General features: G+C 54.3%; 1 protein-coding gene across 1 annotated transcript in view; it reads left to right on the top strand.

Annotated features, from left to right (window-relative positions):
• LOC104477843 (IgGFc-binding protein-like) overlaps positions 1–13,235 on the top strand; it is a 72,154-nt gene that overhangs the window by 25,140 nt on the left and 33,779 nt on the right. Inside the window, 20 exon segments of the mRNA XM_086754855.1 lie at positions 754–837; positions 1,032–1,181; positions 1,803–2,059; positions 2,163–2,247; positions 2,685–2,777; positions 3,463–3,555; positions 4,080–4,229; positions 4,851–5,107; positions 5,211–5,295; positions 5,733–5,825; positions 6,126–6,209; positions 7,298–7,381; positions 8,078–8,170; positions 8,695–8,844; positions 9,466–9,722; positions 9,826–9,910; positions 10,348–10,440; positions 11,127–11,219; positions 11,917–12,009; positions 12,534–12,683. Of these exon segments, the coding sequence (XP_086610981.1) occupies positions 754–837; positions 1,032–1,181; positions 1,803–2,059; positions 2,163–2,247; positions 2,685–2,777; positions 3,463–3,555; positions 4,080–4,229; positions 4,851–5,107; positions 5,211–5,295; positions 5,733–5,825; positions 6,126–6,209; positions 7,298–7,381; positions 8,078–8,170; positions 8,695–8,844; positions 9,466–9,722; positions 9,826–9,910; positions 10,348–10,440; positions 11,127–11,219; positions 11,917–12,009; positions 12,534–12,683 (2,529 nt within the window).

The following is a 13,235-nucleotide window of genomic DNA, read 5'->3' as shown; positions in this document are numbered from 1 at the left end:
TGGGGCAGCTGTTGTGGAGGTGCCTCTGTCTGCCACCTAAGCACTCTAGTGGGTCTGCCCTTGGGTGAAGAGACACATTGTGAAAGGGATATCATGGGATTTCTGTACTGTGCTGATTTTGCCATGGTGTAGGGATGTTTGGAAAGGGTGCAAAATCCCCATTAGCTTTCTTTGAGACTGCTGTCCAAGGGAGGGAGTGTCTGTAGTAAAGGGGCTGCACATCTCCTACTATCCTTCATCTGTGCTGGTGGAAAGGCACTTGAGTGCAGAAATCTCTGCTGACAAGTCATTGCACAGTCTTCCAATACCTCAAGGGGGCCTACAAGAAAGATGGGGAGAAGCTGTTCAGTAGGGCCTGTTGTGATAGAACAAGGGGTAATGGGTTTAAATTAGAAGGAGGTAGGTTTAGATTAGATATTAGAAAAAAATTTTTTACAATGAGAGTTGTAGAGCACTGGAACGGGTTGCCCAGAGAGGTGGTGGATGCCCCATCCCTGGAATCGTTCAAGGCCAGGCTGGATGAGGCTCTGAGCAACCTGATCTAGTCAGGGATGTCCCTGCTTCTTGCAGGGGGGTTGGACTAGATGACCGTTGAAGGTCCCTTCCAACTCTAACTATTCTATGATTCTATGATTCTATGCTCCTTTTGCCATGGTTGGGGGTGTTTGGGAAGGGTGCAACATCCCCACTTGGCAACAAATCCCCGTTACAAAACACACCATCTCCACCTATGTTTCTCTGCACTTCCAGCAGTTCCTACAACCTCGGCCCCCTTGCCAGGCACCTCAACGCGGCCTCCACACACCACACCACCACCAGCACCTGGGCCAAGCACAGGTACTGTTGCCTCCCACCCATGTTTTTTACTGACAGCCAGTGCTAGGCACTCAGCTCGTGCACTTCCACCTGCCTGGCCATCCTCACCTGGCCATTTGCATGCCAGGGACAAAGGTGTGCCCTGTGGGACATGGGGAGAAGGTGGCCCCACTCTCACTCTAGAAACTCTGCTTTCCTTTCTGCACCATATCCAGCTCCCTCAACAGACTGCAATTTCGCCTGCACATTTGATGATGACTTCTGTGAGTGGGTCCAGGCAGATTACAGCAGCATTGACTGGATAAGGAACAAGGGTCCAACGCCCACGCCAAATACCGGCCCCTCCTCTGACCACACAACAGGAGGTAGGAACTGCATTCAGTACACAGCGGTTCTTCAGGAAGAGGGGTGTCCCTGGGAAGATGGCAACAAACATCTTCTAACAGCTAATATGGGCCACATGTTTCCTGAGCTTGATGCAGAGCCAGTTTTTTTTTTTGGCAACCTCTCCCAGAGCCAGAGCCCTCCTTTGGGAAGGATTGCAGCCCTGGGAATCAGTTTGTGGTACCGTCAGGGTAGGCAAGGGCCTGCTGTGCAAGAGAGAAGGTAATGCAAAGCTTGATGGCCCGGCTGTCTCAGGGGAACAGGAATGGGTCTCTCTTTTAGGAGATGCTGGCTTCTCCAGAAGCCAATTATGAGTGGGCCCCCAAAGCTGCAAAGCCACGCAAGGATTGCGGCGATGCTTTGGAGGGATTGCCGTTCCCCAGGCGAAGCCTTACAGCTGCCATGGCCCAGAGAGCAAGGTTCAGAGGCGGCTTCAGGGCTGGGGAGGGTTGTGACGAGTAAAGGACCTGTTTTTGTTCTCCCCTCCTTTTGCCTGCCTTGAACTGCAGCAGGGGGTGCTCCCAGGACTGGGCTTGGGTTGTCCCTGGCTGCTTTGTCTGCGTTTGATGGTGTGTGACAGCGTGGCTCACGCTTTGTTCCAGGTGGCTACTACATCTACCTGCAAGGGAGCAATGCCCTTCCCGGCTTTGTGGCTCATCTGGTCAGTCCGGTGTGCAGTTCCGAAGGACAACATTGCTTCCGCTTCTGGTATCACATGTACGGAGCGGCTGAAACAATGGCCCTGCGGGTATACGTGGCTAAGGACGAAGACCTGCTGCTGGTCTGGAGCAGCGTTGGGAACCACGGGGACAGATGGAACTTGGGAGAGATCACGGTGCACAGCACAGGAAACATACAGGTAAAGGCACAGGCTCCCACTGCCATGTGAGAGGAACCGTGCTTTCTAATGGCACTCCACACATGTGGCCGGAGCTAATGCTGGGAACCGTCCCTTCCCTTAGCTTGTCCTGGAGGGAGAATGGGGTGAAGATGTCCGGAGCGACGTAGCATTGGACGATCTGTCCATTGAAAAGGGACCCTGTGCAGGTAGGTACAAGGCTGGGCTCCCTGAAGGGCAGCTTGAGAGACCTCACCAGCTGAGGTGGCAGGCTGTGCTACAGGCAGGAGCACAGGTTGACTTTGCAGCGCCCTGTAGGCCAGTGATGCAGCCTGTGCCCAAGCAGGCTTTCCCCCGGGAGACTGGAGCACTGGCACTGCGTGCAGTCACAATGCAGTTCACATATTACAAGGCCCACAGCCAAGACATTGAGCATAGGTGCTGAAGCGTCTAATCAGCTTTAGTCACCCACCTATGCCAGTGGCAGAGCGCTTGAGCGGCAGGGCTCTTTCTGCGATGACACTCTGCGATTCATGCCCTGGGCCTCTCTGCTCAAAGTGTCTGGTTGTTGGGAACAGGTGGACCAGCTGCCTGCCACAAAACTCCCATGCTGGCGTAGATCTCCTCTAACTCTCTCTTGTGCCAGGTCCATCGACACCAAAACCCACGGTCCCCTTGCCAGGCACCACGACGCAGCCCCTGCGCACGCAAACACCCCCAAGACCCACACCAAGCTCAGGTACTCACATGCTCCATCTCCATCTTCTACTGCTTGTGACAAGTGTTCAGTCAGCTTCCTTCGAGGCTCATGGACAAGGGATGGAATGTCTGCAGTAAAGGGGCTGCACGTCTCCTGCTATTCCTCCATCTATGCTGGTGCAAGGGCACTTGAGTGCAGAAATTTTTGCTGAGATGTCACCGTGTGATCCCTGCCCTGGGCCTCTTCTCGTGGCGTTGAGGTGTTTGGGAAGGTGGACCAGCTGCCTGCCACAAAACTCCCATGTTGATGTAGATCGTCTCTAACTCTCTCTTGCACTAGGTCCATCAACTGCAGAACCTGGAACTGCATTGCCAAACACCACAACGCAGCCTTCACATACACCAAGACCCACACCAAGCTCAGGTACTCTCATGCTCCATCCCATCTTCTAGTGCTTGTGACACGTGTTCAGTTAGCTTTCTTTGAGACTGCTGTCCAAGGGAGGGAGTGTCTGTAGTAAAGGGGCTGCACATCTCCTACTATCCTTCATCTGTGCTGGTGGAAGGGCACTTGAGTGCAGAAATCTCTGCAGAGGTGTCACCATGTGATCCCTGCGCTGGGCCTCTCTGGTCACAATGTTGGGGTGTTTGGGAGGGGTGGAAAAGCTGCCTGCCACAAAACTCCCATGCTGGCGTAGATCTCCTCTAACTCTCTCTTGTGCCAGGTCCATCGACACCAAAACCCACGATCCCCTTGCCAGGCACCACGACGCAGCCTCCGCGCACACAAACACCCCCAAGACCCGCACCGAGCTCAGGTACTCTCATGCTCCATCTCCATCTTCTACTGCTTCTGACAAGTGTTCAGTCAGCTTTCTTTGAGGCTCTTGGCCAAAGGAGGGATTGTCTGTAGTGAAGGGGGTGCACGTCTCCTCCTCTCCTCAATCTATGCTCCTTTTGCCATGGTTGGGGGTGTTTGGGAAGGGTGCAACATCCCCACTTGGCAACAAATCCCCGTTACAAAACACACCATCTCCACCTATGTTTCTCTGCACTTCCAGCAGTTCCTACAACCTCGGCCCCCTTGCCAGGCACCTCAACGCGGCCTCCACACACCACACCACCACCAGCACCTGGGCCAAGCACAGGTACTGTTGCCTCCCATCCATGTTTTTTACTGACAGCCAGTGCTAGGCACTCAGCTCGTGCACTTCCACCTGCCTGGCCATCCTCACCTGGCCATAAGCATGCCAGGGACAAAGGTGTGCCCTGTGGGACATGGGGAGAAGGTGGCCCCACTCTCACTCTAGAAACTCTGCTTTCCTTTCTGCACCATATCCAGCTCCCTCAACAGACTGCAATTTCGCCTGCACATTTGATGATGACTTCTGTGAGTGGGTCCAGGCAGATTACAGCAGCATTGACTGGATAAGGAACAAGGGTCCAACGCCCACGCCAAATACCGGCCCCTCCTCTGACCACACAACAGGAGGTAGGAACTGCATTCAGTACACAGCGGTTCTTCAGGAAGAGGGGTGTCCCTGGGAAGATGGCAACAAACATCTTCTAACAGCTAATATGGGCCACATGTTTCCTGAGCTTGATGCAGAGCCAGTTTTTTTTTTTGGCAACCTCTCCCAGAGCCAGAGCCCTCCTTTGGGAAGGATTGCAGCCCTGGGAATCAGTTTGTGGTACCGTCAGGGTAGGCAAGGGCCTGCTGTGCAAGAGAGAAGGTAATGCAAAGCTTGATGGCCCGGCTGTCTCAGGGGAACAGGAATGGGTCTCTCTTTTAGGAGACGCTGGCTTCTCCAGAAGCCAATTATGAGTGGGCCCCCAAAGCTGCAAAGCCACGCAAGGATTGCGGTGATGCTTTGGAGGGGTTGCCGTTCCCCAGGCGAAGCCTTACAGCTGCCATGGCCCAGAGAGCAAGGTTCAGAGGCGGCTTCAGGGCTGGGGAGGGTTGTGACGAGCAAAGGACCTGTTTTTGTTCTCCCCTCCTTTTGCCTGCCTTGAACTGCAGCAGGGGGTGCTCCCAGGACTGGGCTTGGGTTGTCCCTGGCTGTTTTGTCTGCGTTTGATGGTGTGTGACAGCGTGGCTCACGCTTTGTTCCAGGTGGCTACTACATCTACCTGCAAGGGAGCAATGCCCTCCCCGGCTTTGTGGCTCATCTGGTCAGTCCGGTGTGCAGTTCCGAAGGACAACATTGCTTCCGCTTCTGGTATCACATGTACGGAGCGGCTGAAACAATGGCCCTGCGGGTATACGTGGCTAAGGACGAAGACCTGCTGCTGGTCTGGAGCAGCGTTGGGAACCACGGGGACAGATGGAACTTGGGAGAGATCACGGTGCACAGCACAGGAAACATACAGGTAAAGGCACAGGCTCCCACTGCCATGTGAGAGGAACCGTGCTTTCTAATGGCACTCCACACATGTGGCCGGAGCTAATGCTGGAAACCGTCCCTTCCCTTAGCTTGTCCTGGAGGGAGAATGGGGTGAAGATGTCCGGAGCGACGTAGCATTGGACGATCTGTCCATTGAAAAGGGACCCTGTGCAGGTAGGTACAAGGCTGGGCTCCCTGAAGGGCAGCTTGAGAGACCTCACCAGCTGAGGTGGCAGGCTGTGCTACAGGCAGGAGCACAGGTTGACTTTGCAGCGCCCTGTAGGCCAGTGATGCAGCCTGTGCCCAAGCAGGCTTTCCCCCGGGAGACTGGAGCACTGGCACTGCGTGCAGTCACAATGCAGTTCACATATTACAAGGCCCACAGCCAAGACATTGAGCATAGGTGCTGAAGCGTCTAATCAGCTTTAGTCACCCACCTATGCCAGTGGCAGAGCGCTTGAGCGGCAGGGCTCTTTCTGCGATGACACTCTGCGATTCATGCCCTGGGCCTCTCTGCTCAAAGTGTCTGGTTGTTGGGAACAGGTGGACCAGCTGCCTGCCACAAAACTCCCATGCTGGCGTAGATCTCCTCTAACTCTCTCTTGTGCCAGGTCCATCGACACCAAAACCCACGGTCCCCTTGCCAGGCACCACGACGCAGCCCCTGCGCACGCAAACACCCCCAAGACCCACACCGAGCTCAGGTACTCACATGCTCCATCTCCATCTTCTACTGCTTGTGACAAGTGTTCAGTCAGCTTCCTTCGAGGCTCATGGACAAGGGATGGAATGTCTATAGTAAAGGGGCTGCACATCTCCTGCTATTCCTCCATCTATGCTGGTGCAAGGGCACTTGAGTGCAGAAATTTTTGCTGAGATGTCACCATGTGATCCCTGCCCTGGGCCTCTTCTCATGGCGTTGAGGTGTTTGGGAAGGTGGACCAACTGCCTGCCACAAAACTCCCATGTTGATGTAGATCGTCTCTAACTCTCTCTTGCTCTAGGTCCATCAACTGCAGAACCTGGAACTGCATTGCCAAACACCACAACGCAGCCTTCACATACACCAAGACCCACACCAAGCTCAGGTACTCTCATGCTCCATCCCATCTTCTAGTGCTTGTGACACGTGTTCAGTTAGCTTTCTTTGAGACTGCTGTCCAAGGGAGGGAGTGTCTGTAGTAAAGGGGCTGCACATCTCCTACTATCCTTCATCTGTGCTGGTGGAAGGGCACTTGAGTGCAGAAATCTCTGCAGAGGTGTCACCATGTGATCCCTGCACTGGGCCTCTCTGGTCACAATGTTGGAGTGTTCAAGAAGGGTGGTCCAGCTGCCTGCCAAAAAACTCCCATGCTGGCGTAGATCTCCTCTAACTCTCTCTTGTGCCAGGTCCATCGACACCAAAACCCACGATTCCCTTGCCAGGCACCACAACGCAGCCTCCGCGCACGCAAACACCCCCAAGACCCACACCGAGCTCAGGTACTCTCATGCTCCATCTCCATCTTCTACTGCTTCTGACAAGTGTTCAGTCAGCTCTCTTTGAGGCTCATGCAAAAGAGCGGGAGTGTGTCTAGTACAGGGACTGCGCATCTCCTACTATCCTTCACCTGTGCAAGTGCAAGAGCACTTGAGCGCAGAAATCACTGCTGACAAGTCATTGCACAATTCCTGCCCTGGGCAACTCTCGTCACAATGTTGGGGTGTTTGGGAGGGGTGGAAAAGCTGCCTGCCACAAAACTCCCATGCTGGCATAGATCTCCTCTAACTCTCTCTTGTGCCAGGTCCATCGACACCAATACCCACGGTCCCCTTGCCAGGCACCACAACGCAGCCTCCGCGCACACAAACACCCCCAAGACCCACACCGAGCTCAGGTACTCACATGCTCCATCTCCATCTTCTACTGCTTGTGACAAGTGTTCAGTCAGCTTCCTTCGAGGCCCATGGACAAGGGATGGAATGTCTGTAGTAAAGGGGCTGCACATCTCCTGCTATCCTCCATCTATGCTGGTGCAAGGGCACTTGAGTGCAGAAATTTTTGCTGAGATGTCACCGTGTGATCCCTGCCCTGGGCCTCTTCTCATGGCGTTGAGGTGTTTGGGAAGGTGGACCAGCTGCCTGCCACAAAACTCCCATGTTGATGTAGATCTTCCCTAACTCTCTCTTGCACTAGGTCCATCAACTGCAGAACCTGGAACTGCATTGCCAAACACCACAACGCAGCCTTCACATACACCAAGACCCACACCAAGCTCAGGTACTCTCATGCTCCATCCCATCTTCTAGTGCTTGTGACACGTGTTCAGTTAGCTTTCTTTGAGACTGCTGTCCAAGGGAGGGAGTGTCTGTAGTAAAGGGGCTGCACATCTCCTACTATCCTTCATCTGTGCTGGTGGAAGGGCACTTGAGTGCAGAAATCTCTGCAGAGGTGTCACCATGTGATCCCTGCGCTCTGCCTCTCTGGTCACAATGTTGGGGTGTTTGGGAGGGGTGGAAATGCTGCCTGCCACAAAACTCCCATGCTGGCGTAGATCTCCTCTAACTCTCTCCTCTGCCAGGTCCATCGACACCAAAACCCACGATCCCCTTGCCGGGCACCACAACGCAGCCTCCGCACACGCAAACATCCCCAAGACCCACACCAAGCTCAGGTACTCTCATGCTCCATCTCCATCTTCTACTGCTTCTGACAAGTGTTCAGTCAGCTCTCTTTGAGGCTCATGCAAAAGAGAGGGAGTGTGTCTAGTACAGGGACTGCACATCTCCTACTATCCTTCACCTGTGCAAGTGCAAGATCACTTGAGCGCAGAAATCACTGCTGACAAGTCATTGCACAATTCCTGCCCTGGGCAACTCTGGTCACAATGTTGGGGTATTTGGGAGGGGTGGAAAATCTGCCTGCCACAAAACTCCCATGCTGGCGTAGATCTCCTCTAACTCTCTCTTGTGCCAGGTCCATCGACACCAAAACCCACGATTCCCTTGCCAGGCACCACGACCCAGCCTCCGCGCACACAAACACCCCCAAGACCCACACCGAGCTCAGGTACTCTCATGCTCCATCTCCATCTTCTACTGCTTCTGACAAGTGTTCAGTTAGCTTTCTTTGAGGCTCTTGGCCAAAGGAGGGATTGTCTGTAGTGAAGGGGGTGCACGTCTCCTCCACTCCTCAATCTATCCTCCTTTTGCCATGGTTGGGGGTGTTTGGGAAGGGTGCAACATCCCCACTTGGCAACAAATCCCCGTTACAAAACACACCATCTCCACCTATGTTTCTCTGCACTTCCAGCAGTTCCTACAACCTCGGCCCCCTTGCCAGGCACCTCAACGCGGCCTCCACACACCACACCACCACCAGCACCTGGGCCAAGCACAGGTACTGTTGCCTCCCACCCATGTTTTTTACTGACAGCCAGTGCTAGGCACTCAGCTCGTGCACTTCCACCTGCCTGGCCATCCTCACCTGGCCATAAGCATGCCAGGGACAAAGGTGTGCCCTGTGGGACATGGGGAGAAGGTGGCCCCACTCTCACTCTAGAAACTCTGCTTTCCTTTCTGCACCATATCCAGCTCCCTCAACAGACTGCAATTTCGCCTGCACATTTGATGATGACTTCTGTGAGTGGGTCCAGGCAGATTACAGCAGCATTGACTGGATAAGGAACAAGGGTCCAACGCCCACGCCAAATACCGGCCCCTCCTCTGACCACACAACAGGAGGTAGGAACTGCATTCAGTACACAGCGGTTCTTCAGGAAGAGGGGTGTCCCTGGGAAGATGGCAACAAACATCTTCTAACAGCTAATATGGGCCACATGTTTCCTGAGCTTGATGCAGAGCCAGTTTTTTTTTTTGGCAACCTCTCCCAGAGCCAGAGCCCTCCTTTGGGAAGGATTGCAGCCCTGGGAATCAGTTTGTGGTACCGTCAGGGTAGGCAAGGGCCTGCTGTGCAAGAGAGAAGGTAATGCAAAGCTTGATGGCCCGGCTGTCTCAGGGGAACAGGAATGGGTCTCTCTTTTAGGAGATGCTGGCTTCTCCAGAAGCCAATTATGAGTGGGCCCCCAAAGCTGCAAAGCCACGCAAGGATTGCGGCGATGCTTTGGAGGGATTGCCGTTCCCCAGGCGAAGCCTTACAGCTGCCATGGCCCAGAGAGCAAGGTTCAGAGGCGGCTTCAGGGCTGGGGAGGGTTGTGACGAGTAAAGGACCTGTTTTTGTTCTCCCCTCCTTTTGCCTGCCTTGAACTGCAGCAGGGGGTGCTCCCAGGACTGGGCTTGGGTTGTCCCTGGCTGCTTTGTCTGCGTTTGATGGTGTGTGACAGCGTGGCTCACGCTTTGTTCCAGGTGGCTACTACATCTACCTGCAAGGGAGCAATGCCCTTCCCGGCTTTGTGGCTCATCTGGTCAGTCCGGTGTGCAGTTCCGAAGGACAACATTGCTTCCGCTTCTGGTATCACATGTACGGAGCGGCTGAAACAATGGCCCTGCGGGTATACGTGGCTAAGGACGAAGACCTGCTGCTGGTCTGGAGCAGCGTTGGGAACCACGGGGACAGATGGAACTTGGGAGAGATCACGGTGCACAGCACAGGAAACATACAGGTAAAGGCACAGGCTCCCACTGCCATGTGAGAGGAACCGTGCTTTCTAATGGCACTCCACACATGTGGCCGGAGCTAATGCTGGGAACCGTCCCTTCCCTTAGCTTGTCCTGGAGGGAGAATGGGGTGAAGATGTCCGGAGCGACGTAGCATTGGACGATCTGTCCATTGAAAAGGGACCCTGTGCAGGTAGGTACAAGGCTGGGCTCCCTGAAGGGCAGCTTGAGAGACCTCACCAGCTGAGGTGGCAGGCTGTGCTACAGGCAGGAGCACAGGTTGACTTTGCAGCGCCCTGTAGGCCAGTGATGCAGCCTGTGCCCAAGCAGGCTTTCCCCCGGGAGACTGGAGCACTGGCACTGCGTGCAGTCACAATGAAGTTCACATATTACAAGGCCCACAGCCAAGACATTGAGCATAGGTGCTGAAGCGTCTAATCAGCTTTAGTCACCCACCTATGCCAGTGGCAGAGCGCTTGAGCGGCAGGGCTCTTTCTGCAATGACACTCTGCGATTCATGCCCTGGGCCTCTCTGCTCAAAGTGTCTGGTTGTTGGGGACATGTGGACCAGCTGCCTGCCACAAAACTCCCATGCTGGCGTAGATCTCCTCTAATTCTCTCTTGTGCCAGGTCCATCGACACCAAAACCCACGGTCCCCTTGCCAGGCACCACGACGCAGCCCCTGCGCACGCAAACACCCCCAAGACCCACACCAAGCTCAGGTACTCACATGCTCCATCTCCATCTTCTACTGCTTGTGACAAGTGTTCAGTCAGCTTCCTTCGAGGCTCATGGACAAGGGATGGAATGTCTGCAGTAAAGGGGCTGCACATCTCCTGCTATTCCTCCATCTATGCTGGTGCAAGGGCACTTGAGTGCAGAAATTTTTGCTGAGATGTCACCGTGTTATCCCTGCCCTGGGCCTCTTCTCATGGCGTTGAGGTGTTTGGGAAGGTGGACCAGCTGCCTGCCACAAAACTCCCATGTTGATGTAGATCGTCTCTAACTCTCTCTTGCACTAGGTCCATCAACTGCAGAACCTGGAACTGCATTGCCAAACACCTCAACGCAGCCTTCACATACACCAAGACCCACACCAAGCTCAGGTACTCTCATGCTCCATCCCATCTTCTAGTGCTTGTGACACGTGTTCAGTTAGCTTTCTTTGAGACTGCTGTCCAAGGGAGGGAGTGTCTGTAGTAAAGGGGCTGCACATCTCCTACTGTCCTTCATCTGTGCTGGTGGAAGGGCACTTGAGTGCAGAAATCTCTGCTTGACAAGTCATTGCACAGTTCCTGCCCTGGGCCTCTCTGGTCACAATGTTGGGGTGTTTGGGAGGGGTGGAAAAGCTGCCTGCCACAAAACTCCCATGCTGGCGTAGATCTCCTCTAACTCTCTCTTGTGCCAGGTCCATCAACACCAAAACCCACGATTCCCTTGCCGGGCACCACAACGCAGCCTCCGCGCACACAAACACCCCCAAGACCCACACCGAGCTCAGGTACTCTCATGCTCCATCTCCATCTTCTACTGCTTCTGACAAGTGTTCAGTCAGCTCTCTTTGAGGCTCATGCAAAAGAGAGGGAGTGTGTCTAGTACAGGGACTGCGCATCTCCTACTATCCTTCACCTGTGCAAGTGCAAGAGCACTTGAGCGCAGAAATCACTGCTGACAAGTAATTACACAATTCCTGCCCTGGGCAACTCTCGTCACAATGTTGGGGTGTTTGGGAGGGGTGGAAAAGCTGCCTGCCACAAAACTCCCATGCTGGCGTAGATCTCCTCTAACTCTCTCCTGTGCCAGGTCCATCGACACCAAAACCCACGATCCCCTTGCCGGGCACCACAACGCAGCCTCCGCCCACGCAAACATCCCCAAGACCCACAGCAAGCTCAGGTACTCTCATGCTCCATCTCCATCTTCTACTGCTTCTGACAAGTGTTCAGTCAGCTCTCTTTGAGGCTCATGCAAAAGAGAGGGAGTGTGTCTAGTACAAGGACTGCACATCTCCTACTATCCTTCACCTGTGCAAGTGCAAGAGCACTTGAGCGCAGAAATCACTGCTGACAAGTCATTGCACAATTCCTGCCCTGGGCAACTCTGGTCACAATGTTGGGGTATTTGGGAGGGGTGGAAAATCTGCCTGCCACAAAACTCCCATGCTGGCGTAGATCTCCTCTAACTCTCTCTTGTGCCAGGTCCATCGACACCAAAACCCACGATTCCCTTGCCAGGCACCACGACCCAGCCTCCGCGCACACAAACACCCCCAAGACCCACACCGAGCTCAGGTACTCTCATGCTCCATCTCCATCTTCTACTGCTTCTGACAAGTGTTCAGTTAGCTTTCTTTGAGGCTCTTGGCCAAAGGAGGGATTGTCTGTAGTGAAGGGGGTGCACGTCTCCTCCACTCCTCAATCTATCCTCCTTTTGCCATGGTTGGGGGTGTTTGGGAAGGGTGCAACATCCCCACTTGGCAACAAATCCCCGTTACAAAACACACCATCTCCACCTATGTTTCTCTGCACTTCCAGCAGTTCCTACAACCTCGGCCCCCTTGCCAGGCACCTCAACGCGGCCTCCACACACCACACCACCACCAGCACCTGGGCCAAGCACAGGTACTGCTGCCTCCCACCCATGTTTTTTACTGACAGCCAGTGCTAGGCACTCAGCTCGTGCACTTCCACCTGCCTGGCCATCCTCACCTGGCCATAAGCATGCCAGGGACAAAGGTGTGCCCTGTGGGACATGGGGAGAAGGTGGCCCCACTCTCACTCTAGAAACTCTGCTTTCCTTTCTGCACCATATCCAGCTCCCTCAACAGACTGCAATTTCGCCTGCACATTTGATGATGACTTCTGTGAGTGGGTCCAGGCAGATTACAGCAGCATTGACTGGATAAGGAACAAGGGTCCAACGCCCACGCCAAATACCGGCCCCTCCTCTGACCACACAACAGGAGGTAGGAACTGCATTCAGTACACAGCGGTTCTTCAGGAAGAGGGGTGTCCCTGGGAAGATGGCAACAAACATCTTCTAACAGCTAATATGGGCCACATGTTTCCTGAGCTTGATGCAGAGCCAGTTTTTTTTTTTGGCAACCTCTCCCAGAGCCAGAGCCCTCCTTTGGGAAGGATTGCAGCCCTGGGAATCAGTTTGTGGTACTGTCAGGGTAGGCAAGGGCCTGCTGTGCAAGAGAGAAGGTAATGCAAAGCTTGATGGCCCGGCTGTCTCAGGGGAACAGGAATGGGTCTCTCTTTTAGGAGATGCTGGCTTCTCCAGAAGCCAATTATGAGTGGGCCCCCAAAGCTGCAAAGCCACGCAAGGATTGCGGCGATGCTTTGGAGGGATTGCCGTTCCCCAGGCGAAGCCTTACAGCTGCCATGGCCCAGAGAGCAAGGTTCAGAGGCGGCTTCAGGGCTGGGGAGGGTTGTGACGAGTAAAGGACCTGTTTTTGTTCTCCCCTCCTTTTGCCTGCCTTGAACTGCAGCAGGGGGTGCTCCCAGGACTGGGC

Source organism: Chlamydotis macqueenii, chromosome 9 (assembly GCF_036417535.1).
Source record: "Chlamydotis macqueenii isolate bChlMac1 chromosome 9, bChlMac1.mat, whole genome shotgun sequence".
NCBI classification, from domain to species: Eukaryota; Metazoa; Chordata; class Aves; order Otidiformes; family Otididae; genus Chlamydotis; species Chlamydotis macqueenii.
The sequence above is the reverse complement of the archived record's forward strand: the minus strand, read 5'-3'. Positions and strand labels throughout refer to the sequence as shown.